The sequence below is a fragment of the Etheostoma cragini genome, chromosome 9, assembly GCF_013103735.1.
Source record: "Etheostoma cragini isolate CJK2018 chromosome 9, CSU_Ecrag_1.0, whole genome shotgun sequence".
In the NCBI taxonomy this organism is placed as follows: domain Eukaryota; kingdom Metazoa; phylum Chordata; class Actinopteri; order Perciformes; family Percidae; genus Etheostoma; species Etheostoma cragini.
In genome coordinates this window covers 6,931,207-6,944,906 of record NC_048415.1, presented here as the reverse complement: position 1 = coordinate 6,944,906, position 13,700 = coordinate 6,931,207, and the positions used below count along the sequence as shown (strand labels likewise).

Here is a 13,700-nt window from a genome sequence, read left to right as displayed (position 1 = left end):
GCCGCGCTGTAGATCAGCACTCTGCATCCACACTGTGCACGGTGACCGCGGCCTGCAGGTGGTGCGTGTGCAGCGGGTGGTGGTGTGTATGCGTGTGCCGATAAGGGTGAAACTTGTGGCTGAGCAGCGCTGCAGTCTGCGGAGGCGTGTCCAGGTCGAGGTCATCGTCGTGGTTACCGACGTCGACACCAGCCGAGAGCGGGTCGTTGTTCCCAGGTGGATTCTCGCTGTCCTCCTGCGGGCTCATGGTGCTGTAGCCTGGAGACAACATGCATACAAAGGTTGGTGTAGCTGGACTTGTCATCCCTCTTACAACTCTTTCCCCAAAACAAGTCATAGAACTTTACCATGCTTAACCTTTACCCAAAAAGCCAAACTGGAACAAAATGATGAGATGAGATGATTCTTAATTTTAATATTTACCCTCAAAATCAACACCCTCGCAGGTTTTCACTAGTTAAAAAACTTAAAATCCAAGCACTGCACTTTATACGCTCTAGGATGCCTTGTTCAGGTCTTAGATGAGGGGTTAAAGCAAATGCATTATAAAGCAGTTAATGTACATGTGCAATGGTTTAGAATACTGCAAAACAATGAAACGATAACTATTCAGCAAATGACACCCTGCTGTCATAGCTATTCAACACAGAAACATTCATGTGAATACAAGCTAACACACACGGTTTCTGAAAGGAGTAAAAGCTCTTTAATGGCACATTGACAACTAAATATCCCCACAGGGCATTTTTGCTCCTTGTGTTCAGCTTTCTCAAACAATCTGAAAAAAGAGGCATACATATTTATGATCTCTTTCCTACACATATTGCACATACGTCTAGCCCGAGGAGATAGAATCATAAGCCAACATGGCATTTAGTATACATTGGTAAGTGGGGCAGTGGAAGAGCGCTACTGCTATCACAGAATAAAGGGGATTACTTGTCAGAGAATAAGGAAACAGATCATACATAAAGAGACCGATTTTTTTTTATAATACAGTTCAAGTTTGTGACGACTTAGGTTACTTATCATGTACTCCTCCAGAAGCTTATTTTAGTTAAAACATTGTAGGCTTTGGGTTTATTCAGTCGTTTCTTCACATGAATGGTCACCCTTGTTTCTTGTACAGTTGGTTACAGGTGTGATGTGGCAGGGGTTTCCATTTGATTGTGTGGAGGTTTTTTGTTTTTTTACTGCTGTCTTGATCATTGATATCAGTTTCTTCATTTTACTCACTGTATTCTTATATTTATGTTAATGCTACCTATGTTCTCAGGTTTATGCTTATATTTTGTCTTCCAATGTAAAGCGCTGAGTTTACGTGTAATAAATGTGTATACAAAAAAAACTGCTATGTGCTAAATGGGTTTCATCCCCTCCGGGACCATGAAATCCCGCTAAAAAACATGGTCTGACTATAAAAAATATTTAGGAGTTCATCTGGAAATAAAACCATTTTCCTTAATTCCTTTATTGTAGTCTTTTTCAGGTTCTGAAGTGACACCAGCAACATGCTGCACCACGGGAACATCAATCTGTTACTCCAGACGAGCAAATAAACCCTGTAAGCCTGCGCGCCTCAATGATTATATTTATAGAAAAATCACTGCAATTTTGGATGATGAAACATTAAACCTCCAGAGATATTGAACCAAGTAGTGTGTGTGTGTGTGTGTGTGTGTGTGTGTGTTTCATATGTCTAAGGCATGAAGGGAGAAGGTGGTTGAATTATGGTGTCAAATTTATCTCCCAACAACCTTCCTCCAGACATCTAACAGTTAAACATCTAAACCCTCGGGTAATCCCATCTGATCTCTCAACTTTCTTCTCAGGGCTTAAGGATTTTATATTAGGATAAGAGAAGATACAATCAACTGAACTTTATTGATTCCACACCAGGGAAATGCTCTTGTTATAGCAGCTCAAGAGTCAAAATGCAAAGAAAAATAAGTGATTAAGAAAGAAAAAAAAAAAAAACATTATCATTCTTGATATTCTTAGTATGCAATATTATCAAGCAGGCTATTCCCAAGCAAATGCTTAATAAGTAAAGAGGCAAGCCAAAGTATTCAGAAACTAGACTGCAGCCATGCTAGTGGCTTTATACGGCTGTCATTTTGCCCAGCGATGCCTTGAGATAAACACCAGGCTGCTAACACACTCACAATGACAACACTAACATGCTGTTGCTAAGCAGGTATGTTTTGACATACAGTACATCTTTGTACAAAATTTCACGGCAATCCATCCAACAGTTGTTACATTTCTGCTTGTACCACTGAGTAGTCCTTAAATCCTGTACTAGAGTCACTGTCAGAATTTGCTCAAACATTTCTCTCCTTGATTCTCAGAAGATTAGCCGAGCTTTGATACCAAACCAATTAAAGCTGACAGGCCTACAGCTAACTGTGTGCTGGGGACATTTTCCAGCTGCACAAGGTGAAGAAAGCAAATTCTTCCTGATTATAAGAGCTGAAAAGACAGGGTAAACTACCATGTTATTTTTTTATTTTTTTTTTAAATGAGAACCATTATGAATCCTGGAAAGAATTTCGGGACAGCTTAAAGACAGAACAATTGAGTCTGTGACAAAATGACATGTTGACTAAAATACACCACTATTTGAAGGAACAGTTTAAAAATTTGAATAACTTATTTAAATTATTGCCTAGAGTTAGAGTGGATCGATACCACTCTCAAACATGGTGGTTGCATACTTAATGTATGCAAGCACCAGCGGCTCTTTAGCTTATCATAAAGACTGGACAAAGGGGCTAGCATTACTCTGAATCTAAATGTTAAAACTCTCTAATAAGTTTGTTATATCTTATTTGTTTCATACGTTTCAAACAATGTAAATGTAATTTGTGGCTTTATGTTGGTTGCATAAAAGACTACTACATGTCATGGTCGAGAGCAGTAACTAGCTAGCTTCATATTTAGCATACAGACATGAGAGTGGTTTCAATGTTCACATCTAACTCCCATCTAATGTCCCAAAATGTCAAACTATTGCTATAACTTGCCTATAGGATGTCAATTTTATCTTCAGGATCTCAAACTAAATCTGTCCTATTGAAAATCTCAATTTAATTCCTCTTTTCATGTCTTCATAATTTTGTGTTCATGTTTGATTGTTTTGAATGATATTGCAATTGCGATATTGGAAGGAAGGATGAATTTTTGTATCATTTTGTATCATTTCTCATTTGAATTGGAAAAAAAATAAAATGAAATTGATCATAGTGTGATGTTTGCAAGGATCTGTACCTAACAAAAAAAAAAAAATTTAGTCTGTAAGATATGATTTGTAGATTGGGACGTCTCTGCAGCACCACGAAACTTAATTCAGAATGATATGACACAAAGTTTGCCTTTAAGAAATATTGACCCCCCCACCCCCCGTGATTTGGATATTGCACTAATCCGTATTGATATTTCAATAAAATTGTGATTAATTGTGCAGCTTTAACTCCCGCAGCACTCTATATCTACAGTATTCATTATTAAGTGGGTAGTTCTAGCCATTGCCTGTATGCAAATATTGCAGCTCTGCCAAACAGGACTCTGTATGTGTGTGTCACTCACTGAACAGATTTAATGCTTTGATCCTTCAGTGATCTCCATGTAGCTTGTGTGTGTGTGTGTGTGTGTGTGTGTGTGTGTGTGTGTGTGTGTTCCCTTCAGCAGTATGAGTGAGTTGATTGTGGTAGGAGGGCACCTTTGACCACCAAGCAGAGAGGAGCAGCAAGTTTGAAGCATCAACTTGGTAATACATTTGTTTTAACACCCCCCGTTTCCATTATTTAAAACTTGTCTTGCTCTCTGTCCCTGCCTCTTGCCCTTGCATTGCACTCTTATTTCCCTTCTTTCATCACTTTTGCATCCCTACATCTCTCCACTCCTTTTTATGTTTTTTTTCTTTCCCTATCAGTTATGCAACGTAATGATCATTCCTGTTGATTTATGAAGACAGCTCTTTTGATTAGCACACATGAATCACTGTGTTTTCTTTACTCACAACTTCTTTGTGAAATAGAAGTCCTTCATTAACGGAGAATTCCAGCCAATTTTTATGTTAATCTTGATTGCTATAAATATGCGAGTACTTTCGATTGAAAAAAAACAACCTGAATTGGTGCAGGCAACACTGAGCAGTTGAGTACATATTTATAGCGATCAAGATTAACATAAAAATTGGCTGGAATTCTCCTTTAAATGACATTTGGATTAAAAACCTTTTATTTTACATTTCCTAAAATGTTTGTTACATTAAACAATTTATTTGAAATTTAGGATTAGATTAAATCAATCTGTATTGTAAAACTGATGTTATGCAGGAGAAGCAGCATACAGAGAATCTTACAAAAAAAATGAAAAACCTTTTTTCCTCACATCTCTTTATCCTCTCTAGTTTAACAGTGGCCGCTGAATCGCTGTTACACGTGTCTTTGTTTCACTTTAACCCACTCTCCATATTCATCCTTGTTATCTCCGTCATCATCAGTTATGCAACATATATTGGAGACACTCATTGCTAGGAAGTGGAGTGATGCCATATGTAGGTGGTAAGAGCCCATGTGGGTGAAAACGGTTCATCAACGTTCACAGAGTGTCAGACTTACAAGTTCTAGAATTGGTTACAGCAAAACATGAGCAACTCTTCCAGAGCTAGAGATGAGAGAAAACAAGGCTCTGAGCTGTGATATAATGAAAAGAACAAGCCTGGAGCTGAACCACAGCCAAATAAGAGCAAACTGTGAATTTGAGACTGTGCTGTAACATTCATTTAAAAATATGACACCTGAGCCCCAAATATCATTGTTGATAGTGTTGCTGCATTCTACCTTGATATGGTTTTATGTCCTATGGTATAACATACTGTATGTTAATAAAAGATCCTAATGTTAGAGAAAAATATACTTCATTTCATAATATTTCACATCTTTGGGCCTGAGTCAATGTTGCAGAAGGTAATCCAGACTTCTTCCCACATCTTTCAGCTCTTTCTTGGGGACCCCTAGGCGTCCCCAGGACAGGTGGGATATGAAGCATCTCCAGCCTGTTCTGGGTCTGCCTTGGGGTCTCCTCCAGCTGGTCGTGTTCCGAAAGCTTCCCGATTAGATGGCTAAACCTCCACTGTCTCCTTTTTGTTGGTTTCAAAACTGGTGCTGTCTATAAATGGTTGAATTGACAATTTCAGTTTAAACGTACAATTATATAGCTATGCTTAAGTTGCTTAGGGCAACATGTCATTTCATGGACATTCCGTTTTGTAACCATTGCATGATTTTCCAGAAACCAAGATTATTTTAGACTGAACAAAGATATGTTCAACTTGCATGCTTCTTGTTTTCACTAAGTTATCATAAAATCAACTTCAATAGCCAGTCAGAGTCCTTAATAAAAAGATTTTCATAATCTCTTAGTGGCAATAACCACTTTCTAAAGATTACAAATTATATACATAATTTTGTTTTGATACAGCATTACAAGCATTTAAATGTATTCTACTTAATTCCTTTTTCAATCAATTCTCATTTACTGTATGACATAATACAGCATACACACATATGCTTTTATTTTGTTAACTTCTCCCCCACTGTTTATCTAAGTAAATTTGATGAGAGATAAATAATTATTTGTCTTACCGTGGTCACTCTCTGTCCCCGATCGACCCCAGTACCTTCGTCTCCGTTCAGGCGTGTGAGTGTGCCGCTCAATCACCGCGGCGATGAATCGAGTGTTACTGACTTAAAGTGAAGAGAACCCACAGGTCAACACAAAGGCCCAGTTTGGTAATACAATAATTGCACTGTAATATACTGCCTAAACTTACTGATTCCTCTGTCCTCATGGCTGTCTTCATCCCTCTCGTCTCTTTCGTTATCCAGGTTGGACATTCTCACTGACATTTCTGGAGCATGAAGGTAGAGGGGAAGGGAAATGAGGAAAAATGCAAAGATAAGATACATGCTACTGTTCCAATATGTGAAGAATAACAAGCACGAGGTTTAGGTTAGTTTTAGAGGGAGTTGATACATGTATGATGAATACAGTTAATATTCAGTTAAACCTCTTCAGCCCAGATAACTTGTGTACACAGGGATATTAGTCAGTATGTGAGTGCATGTGTTAAAAAAGTTTTGGGGACACATTAAGGCACTGCAAGTGACTTTTAACCTCGCTTTGACCATGTGTGTTATTGGTACGAGCTCCAAAAGATACTTTTTGTAGATATCCCTTTTAGATATTTCATCTCTTTCCTCACTTTACACACCAGACACACACACACACACACACACACACAAAGACAGACACACAGACAAACAAACAAACACACACACACACACACACACACACCCACACACAGACACAGACACACTTCATGAGTCAATTCCTCAGCCTAATGCCTTATGTTCTATCCCAAGTTGTGTACCAAACTATCACACCAAAAGTGACTTGGACTCAAGAGTTTTAATGAGATTGTAATGTGTTTGATATTTTTGTCAATAGTGCTGAGTAATTATATAAATCATACTGCAGCAGCTGGTGCTGCGTGATGCTAATGTCAACTGGTAAGTTCCAGCAGCAGTTGCCACTCTGCTTGTTGATCAGGCTGATTTAACCCTTTGTTTCTTTCTTTGGCATTTGAAGAATTTTCAGTATGTGAAGAACACATTAGAAACAAAAATGTTTAAGGATAATATGTTTCCATTTTTGTTCTTGTAGTTTCTGGGGCACTACAGCTCAACCAGTGGGAATATAAGATACAGAAAATCCACCACAAATGCAGAAAAACTGATGCTGTGGGTTTATTTGGTAAACTGTAACAAATGTATTGTTGACAAAAAAATGACTCCTATGTGCTGTAAAGATTTCCTTTCAATCTTGATTTTGCTGAGCTGTAAGGTTTCACTTTAACTGTAAAGATGTATTTGTGAGGGAGAATCTATCCATCAGTCTTACCCTGTGCTGCCAGTGGGGACATGTGCTGGTGCGAACGCCTGTGGATCTGGTGTCTGTACGCGTACACAGCCAGCACTAACACCATGATGCATCCCATAATGCCCCCGGCGACCGGACCCACAGGTGCACTCTTGATCATGTTCAGAGATGCCACCTCCTCATCTGTGGAAGAAATAGAGAAGAAGGATGGAAAGGACAGGATAGGTAGAAGGTTGTTAAAGAAGTTACAAAGGATTTTGGATGGCTGAAGAAGTGAAAATACATCACGGCAACAAAAACAGCACCTACAGATCCTAACTCAACAATGAGACATTTTCTACTTTGTTTCTATTCTCTCATCGGTCTGAATTGCCACATAAAAGTTATTTAACTGCAAGCAGACAACCAATTCTGATTGAACAAACTGTTAACCGAACCAAAGACATTATCAGCCACCGGAAAAGTTTCAGTCAATGTGGAATATTGGTCATCTGTGATCTACGATCAAGATTTGACTTTTGATTTATTTTGGTTTTGTTTGTTTATTCACTCTGCCGGCTGAGAAGGCGCACTACAGTACATTTAGGACCAACGTCTCTGTGGAACCAGACTGCAAATACTCTAGACTCTACCACTTTGCACCTTAACTGAAAACTAAATAATTGATCTAGTTGATTTAGTTATGGAAAGTGAGCCCATCTGGAGATCTTGATTTAAATTCACATTTCCCTCACCTACGGCTCCAGGGCCATCGGCATAAGGACTCTTGGCGCCGACGATGCCCCCGAAACATTCCTTCTGCAGGGCACAGTACGGCTTGTCGAGATGAGTCTTTCCATCACTGTCCACCATGCACCACTCACAGTCCAACACGCCGAAACAATCACTGAAACAGGGCCCAGGCAACAGAGATCAAAATAAGTAAGATTACTGATGGACAATCATTTAAAATAAGTTTGTTTTTTAGAAGGAGAAAGTGGCAAATAATATTTGAGAGACAAAGGGATATTTTGTTTTTTGTCAAAGTTATATTAAGACAAAAGTCTGTAAATTTGGAAAGCTGTTGATTTATTTAACAGTGCATTACAGTATGTTATGTGATGCATTAAGTCCTGTTTCTGTGATAAATATGCAGCAACAATGATAGAATGTGAGATTGAGTCAATTCTTGAGCACAATAGAGAAAGACACTCTTCACACTTCCTGTATATTACCAGTGGGTGGCACTGTGCGGTTTAAAATAATGTAAATACACCCTGGTACCCATGGTAAATTCATGTGTCTCTGTTGTACGTCTGGCTTTACAAGAGTGTTTTGAATATACTTCATACGTGCATAGATTTATATATTACACCTGTTACCGTGTACCTCATATGTGTGTTGTTTAGTGTGTATACCTGCTGGTGTATCTCTGGCTACAGCGAGTGTTGATGCACTGGGGCAGGGTGTCATGCAGACTAGGATCAATCACATTCAGACTGACTGGCTCCTGGTGCACCTCACAGCTAGGGTTCCTGCACAACAGGACAAAGACAAAGAAATCAAAGCATGAGCCCACAAAGTCTTCGGCGTGTCAATTTATGCAAAGCAGTTTTAAAAGTAACAAACATCAATGCTGCTTGACACAAAACACAGAGAAGAATCTGACAGCAAGAAAATGATAATTGCATGTCTGCCTGAAATAAAGGAGGAATTGGCATTTGAAACACTGACATGCTGTCAAAGACAGATGATGGTTGATGAAAGGAAATGGGTGAAATGAGAGAGAGAGAGAGAGAGAGAGAGAGAGAGAGAGAGAGAGAGAGAGAGAGAGAGAGAGAGAGAGAGAGAGAGAGAGAGAGAGAGAGAGAGAGAGAGAGAGAGAGAGAGAGAGAGAGAGAGGGGGACACAAGTCTGTCAGGACAAGAGAGACAATTAGAGACAAAGAGAATTGAGGATACACCCACAAACACTGACACATCTCCTAATACGTTTGCAGGTTAACATAGAGGATAGATGTCCAGATTTCAAATGATAATAACAGGACTATGAAAGAGAATATGTGTATTCACAGACACTACTATTGGGGACTCAAAAAATTAATTTCCAAAATGTTTGATGTGGCACTGAATGATAAGTAGAAAATACTACTGACTGCAAGTATAAAAAAAATTTTATTTATGTCTGAGAGATATCACAATAGGTAAAAACACAAGGTACTACAAATGTATATTTGTAATGTGAATTCTAACTTAAAGCAGGACATTGCTGCATTAGCATGCTTTACCATTCAATCAGGCATTGAGCATGCTAACGTGTCGTTCATAATTCTATTGTATACTGTAAGTCAAATAGCAAAACTTTAACAGGACATAGTGGTTTTTAATCAAATAGACTTTAATAAGAACCCTTTTTATTTCTCTTTTCTTAGTTTTTAAATGTCATCCTTTGAAGACTATCTGCCTTGGATGTGACTGACTGCTCTATCACTGCAAAAATACACACTAAGGTACTGTACTAATGGTACAGTTGTTGATGTGTTAATGTGTGTGTGTGTGTGGGGGAGTGGGTGATTGAGCAAGGGAGAAAGTTGAGAGCAAGTACCGACTCTAGAGTCATATGCCGTTTTTCCATTACATGGTACCTCCTTGACTCGGCTCTACTCGCTTTTTTTTGGTTTTCCATTATGATAAAAGTCCCCGGTAGCTACTAACAGGTTCTTTTTTAGTACCACCTCAGTCAAGGCTCCAAGCGAACTGAGGCGGTACCAAAAAGTGAAAACCTGCAGACTATGGATTGGTCAGAAAGAATTGTCACTGTTCACTGCGTCATCATTGCTAGCGAGAGACTGGGGGTGCCCTGAACAAACCCCGCCATGTTTAGGTAGTTTAGCCTGAGTTGTTTTTCTGCTGCCTCCAGCTTCTTTTGAAACAACACACCTTCCACGTTCTGTGTGTGTGTCGCGTTAGATCACAGAAGTTTGCTGCTATGACGACTAGCCACGCTCGCCTCAGGCGATAATCCGCAATGGAAAAAGGAGGACGGGGCAACGTGGCCGAGTTGAGTCGAGCAGGTACCATGTAATGGAACAACGCCAAGTGAAAGAATCAATTTTCTTTGCACAGGTGCGGCGTAGTTTTGTGGTTTTACCTCTGGCTTCTGTTATTATGTGCACCAGCTGCTCTAACACAGAGATATTCAATTTATGTTAAATAAAATAGTTTAGAAAGTTTCTCTTTTCACTAAATAAAATATACGATTAATATAAGCTTACTATATGTACGAAAGCCACAATGGGGTAACCACACAGTGATGTTTAAGGAGTCACTGTGGCTACCACATATGTGTTTAGCATTAAAACATGATGTTTGAATAGTATTTACTTAATTTTATACAATATATGTACAGCAGTAGGGGGTCCCTACTCCGTCTCTCTTTCAGCTAAGGGGTCCCCAGCTTGAAAACTGTTGAAGACCCCTGCTTTAACAGATCAGGTATCATCTGAACAGTAACCTCTGCTATAAGCTACCTGCATTAAAATAGTTCCTGAATAGTTTTTTCCCCTCATATAACATCATGCAATGTAATAAGTAGAATTTAAATGGAATGTAGTATGTGGTTCAGACATGTCTTGCACTGACCTGTTTTCAGCAGTGGTGAGGTTGCCGGTGCACTCATTCACCTCCAGGGGGCATTCACATGGACACTCACATTCATTCTGCTCCATTCTGAAAAACACAGTTCCATGTTAAGCGAGAAAGCTCCATTTAGGGGTTCACCACTTTTGAGCAAAATTGAAATTTTGAGCATATTTAACACCCCATTTCCTGCTTTCTGGTTTAGTTTTCTGCAACAACTTATGCTAAGTTATTTTGCAAATGTCTTCATTTATGTAAAATAAATTTTAACAAGTTTTTAGGAAAGGTCAACCCTCCCATCCCCCTGTTAGATCTGGACTTTTAATAAACTTCAGAGGTTTGTCTTGTGATTCCAGTAAAAAATGTGCAAAATACATCTACTCTTTAATCACTTAGTATTATGGTAGGTTAGCAACTCTCCTAAGTGCCTGAGAGGTAAACAGTAAATCCCTGATAAGTGTGTGGGTGAAGATGAGACCTGTGGCAGTTGAGACAGAGCCGGTCCACGGTGCTGCAGGCGCAGAACGCCAGAGAGTCACAAGTCTCGTTGACGATGCCAGCGAAAGCGTTAGTGCCGGGAATCCGGGTCAGACGGTACTTGGAACAATGGCTACCATGGACCAGGTTGGTAAGGTCCCCCTATGAGAAAGACAGAACAAGACAACACGTTTGTTTTTTTAAAGAACTTTATATTTTATTTTCCCCTACTCAAAAACACTAAAACAAAGATTAGGCCTTTTCAAAAATACTTATGATAAAAGAAAAAACTAAAAAAATGAACCAGAACCAGCCATCACTAAATAAACTAGTGAAGGACATGAGGTATTTAGGCAGACTAAGATTTGAAATTTTGATATTATCCTCAGTCTGCTCCTTGTTGATGTTTCAGTGTGCATGAATGAAATAGTATTACATGTTTAAAAATATTTTAACCCTAATAAATTTAAAGTTGTAGACCTTTGTAACAATATTTACTGCAGCATTAATTGAATCATACTATAAAGGATTATTTCAAGGTTGCAACACCATGGATCACCACAAGAGAGCAGTGTTATACTACCACATATGCACATCCAGGCCTAAAGAAGTGTGTTTGTGATGGTCTGTCTGCTGCTGAGTATAACTGTCTTGATTCTGTGCTCCTGTGCAGTCATTCATACATCCAGTTATCTCCTGTTTCCCTGACTTACCATTATGCTGGTGTTGAACTTGTAAAAGCGCTGCACGGTGCGATCACTGAAGCTGTTACATAGGTTTTTCTTGACAAAGTTAGGGTGGTTCAGGATGTCGTTAGCCACCAGTGGCTCCTGCCAACAAAAAAAGAACAGGATGACAGAATGAGAAATTAGAGAAAAACATGAAAAGAGAAGGAATGTCATTGTGAATTTTTAAGGTTATTTTTTACAAGTCTTTATTAGTCCCTCGTCCTTTACCTTATGTGTGATGTGCTGTTGTTCTGCAGGGGCGTGACCTTTGGGGTCAATGAGAGTGGGGTGAGCGACCAGGTACCCTCTGTCCTCCATTATGAAGCACCTACAATGTATACACACAAATATATGTAAAGACCGCAGACACGGTGACAGAGGGGATCAATTTAAAGAATATATGACATTAGTCATACTTGTACTTGACCACTAGTTTTTTCCCTATTATTTTCCCAAGTGCTTAATTAAACATCAGCTTGCAAAATTTTACTCATCTGCATTCTTTAAATATTCTGCCAAACACTAAGACTCTGCCCACACCCCCTTAGAGCTAATCTTATGTTATATGGCTCCTGAACACCAACAAAGAGAGCATAAAGGAAGTGTGGGGGGGGGGGAGAGAGAGAGAGAGAGAGAGAGAGAGAGAGAGAGAGAGAGGGGGGGATGGGAGGGTGGAAGAAAAAGGATAAAGAGAAAACAAACCAAAAAGGGAGACATAAACAGCAGATCAAAACAATCTCTCCTCTTCCTACCTGATCTTGTTTCCTTTGTCCTGGTTGCAGATGGGAAGCAGGTCCAGTAGGACCTTATAGAAGTAGCGTAGAGTGAAGTCTATACCCATCACTGCAACTGCATAACCTGGGGCCATCTGAGAGCTGAAGAGAGAGGAGACAGTGAGAAAGAGCAGACCGAACAGCATGATAAAGGGTTTTTTTTGTTTTAAAGGGAGGAAAACAATTGAACTTTACTGCTTAATTGTTTGCTGGGATTGTGTGTTAAGCTGAATGCTGACTGAAGTAATGGTCAGTTACTCTAGTGACCTTTAGGAGCACATAAATGTTTACCCACACCAGCTATACCAAAATCCCCATTCTAAATCTGTTTTGCAGACTACAAACTGTGTAATGTTATGCTCACTGAGCCAGTCATCAACACACTTATCACACACTCATTGAGTGAACCAAAACCGTTTTGGTTTGGTGGCCGGACAACTCAAGCTCAAATACAATGTAACGGCAGATCCATTGATCCTTCATTTCCCAAGAATCTCTTGTTTCCTGGAGAGGTTTGGTGTGTTTACTTATTTTTTTGCTTTTATAATAAAAAACCCTGAACATAAATATGTGACAGTAGCACAGTGACTCTGTAATGTTTGGGTTTCCACAAAATGGTTATTGCACGCCGATAACATGTGTGGTTATCAGACCAACACATTGGTTATCATAACCAGCGGTTAATACACTGTCCCATAATAGCAGACTAAAATCGGCTTTTTATTTGCTTTTATATGTTTAACTGTTTTTTAACTGCTCTTTAATGTTAAATTTTTTTACTGCACTGTAACTTTTGCTATTTGAATCTTTTTATGTAAAACACAGTAAAATTGCCCTTTTGCTAAAATGCTAGACAAATAAAGCTGCCTTGCCTTACACAGCAATATCTATCTATTGTTTGCTAGCATTAGCTAATAATAAACATCAGACAACCAGACTTGATTTCCTCTGGCGCAGTAAAATATGAGATGGCAGAAGGGTTCACTGTGGTCAAAATGCATATCTTCTTCTTCTTACCTGGAGGCATGGATGGTGTGGCTGATGGTGACGACGTAGCCTGCCCCGCCTACATCCAGGTACGGTCCCGTGAAGGTGATGAGGCCAGGGTTAGCCACGGCATGCTGGTACCTACGCAACAGATCACACAGGCCCAGGCT

The 13,700-nt window shown here is 39.3% G+C and overlaps 1 protein-coding gene across 1 annotated transcript in view; it reads right to left on the bottom strand.

Annotated features, from left to right (window-relative positions):
- Positions 1 to 13,700, bottom strand: part of cachd1 (cache domain containing 1) — an 81,635-nt gene that overhangs the window by 808 nt on the left and 67,127 nt on the right. The window contains exons 16-27 of the mRNA XM_034882184.1: positions 13,561 to 13,671; positions 12,523 to 12,645; positions 11,999 to 12,098; positions 11,756 to 11,872; positions 11,044 to 11,204; positions 10,569 to 10,655; positions 8,346 to 8,462; positions 7,683 to 7,834; positions 6,970 to 7,131; positions 5,840 to 5,917; positions 5,652 to 5,753; positions 1 to 258 (exon numbers count right to left, since the gene is read on the bottom strand). The exon at positions 1 to 258 is cut by the window's left edge and continues 808 nt beyond it. Of these exons, the coding sequence (XP_034738075.1) occupies positions 14 to 258; positions 5,652 to 5,753; positions 5,840 to 5,917; positions 6,970 to 7,131; positions 7,683 to 7,834; positions 8,346 to 8,462; positions 10,569 to 10,655; positions 11,044 to 11,204; positions 11,756 to 11,872; positions 11,999 to 12,098; positions 12,523 to 12,645; positions 13,561 to 13,671 (1,555 nt within the window). The 3' untranslated portion in view covers positions 1 to 13. The remainder of the gene's footprint in view (positions 259 to 5,651; positions 5,754 to 5,839; positions 5,918 to 6,969; positions 7,132 to 7,682; positions 7,835 to 8,345; positions 8,463 to 10,568; positions 10,656 to 11,043; positions 11,205 to 11,755; positions 11,873 to 11,998; positions 12,099 to 12,522; positions 12,646 to 13,560; positions 13,672 to 13,700) is intronic.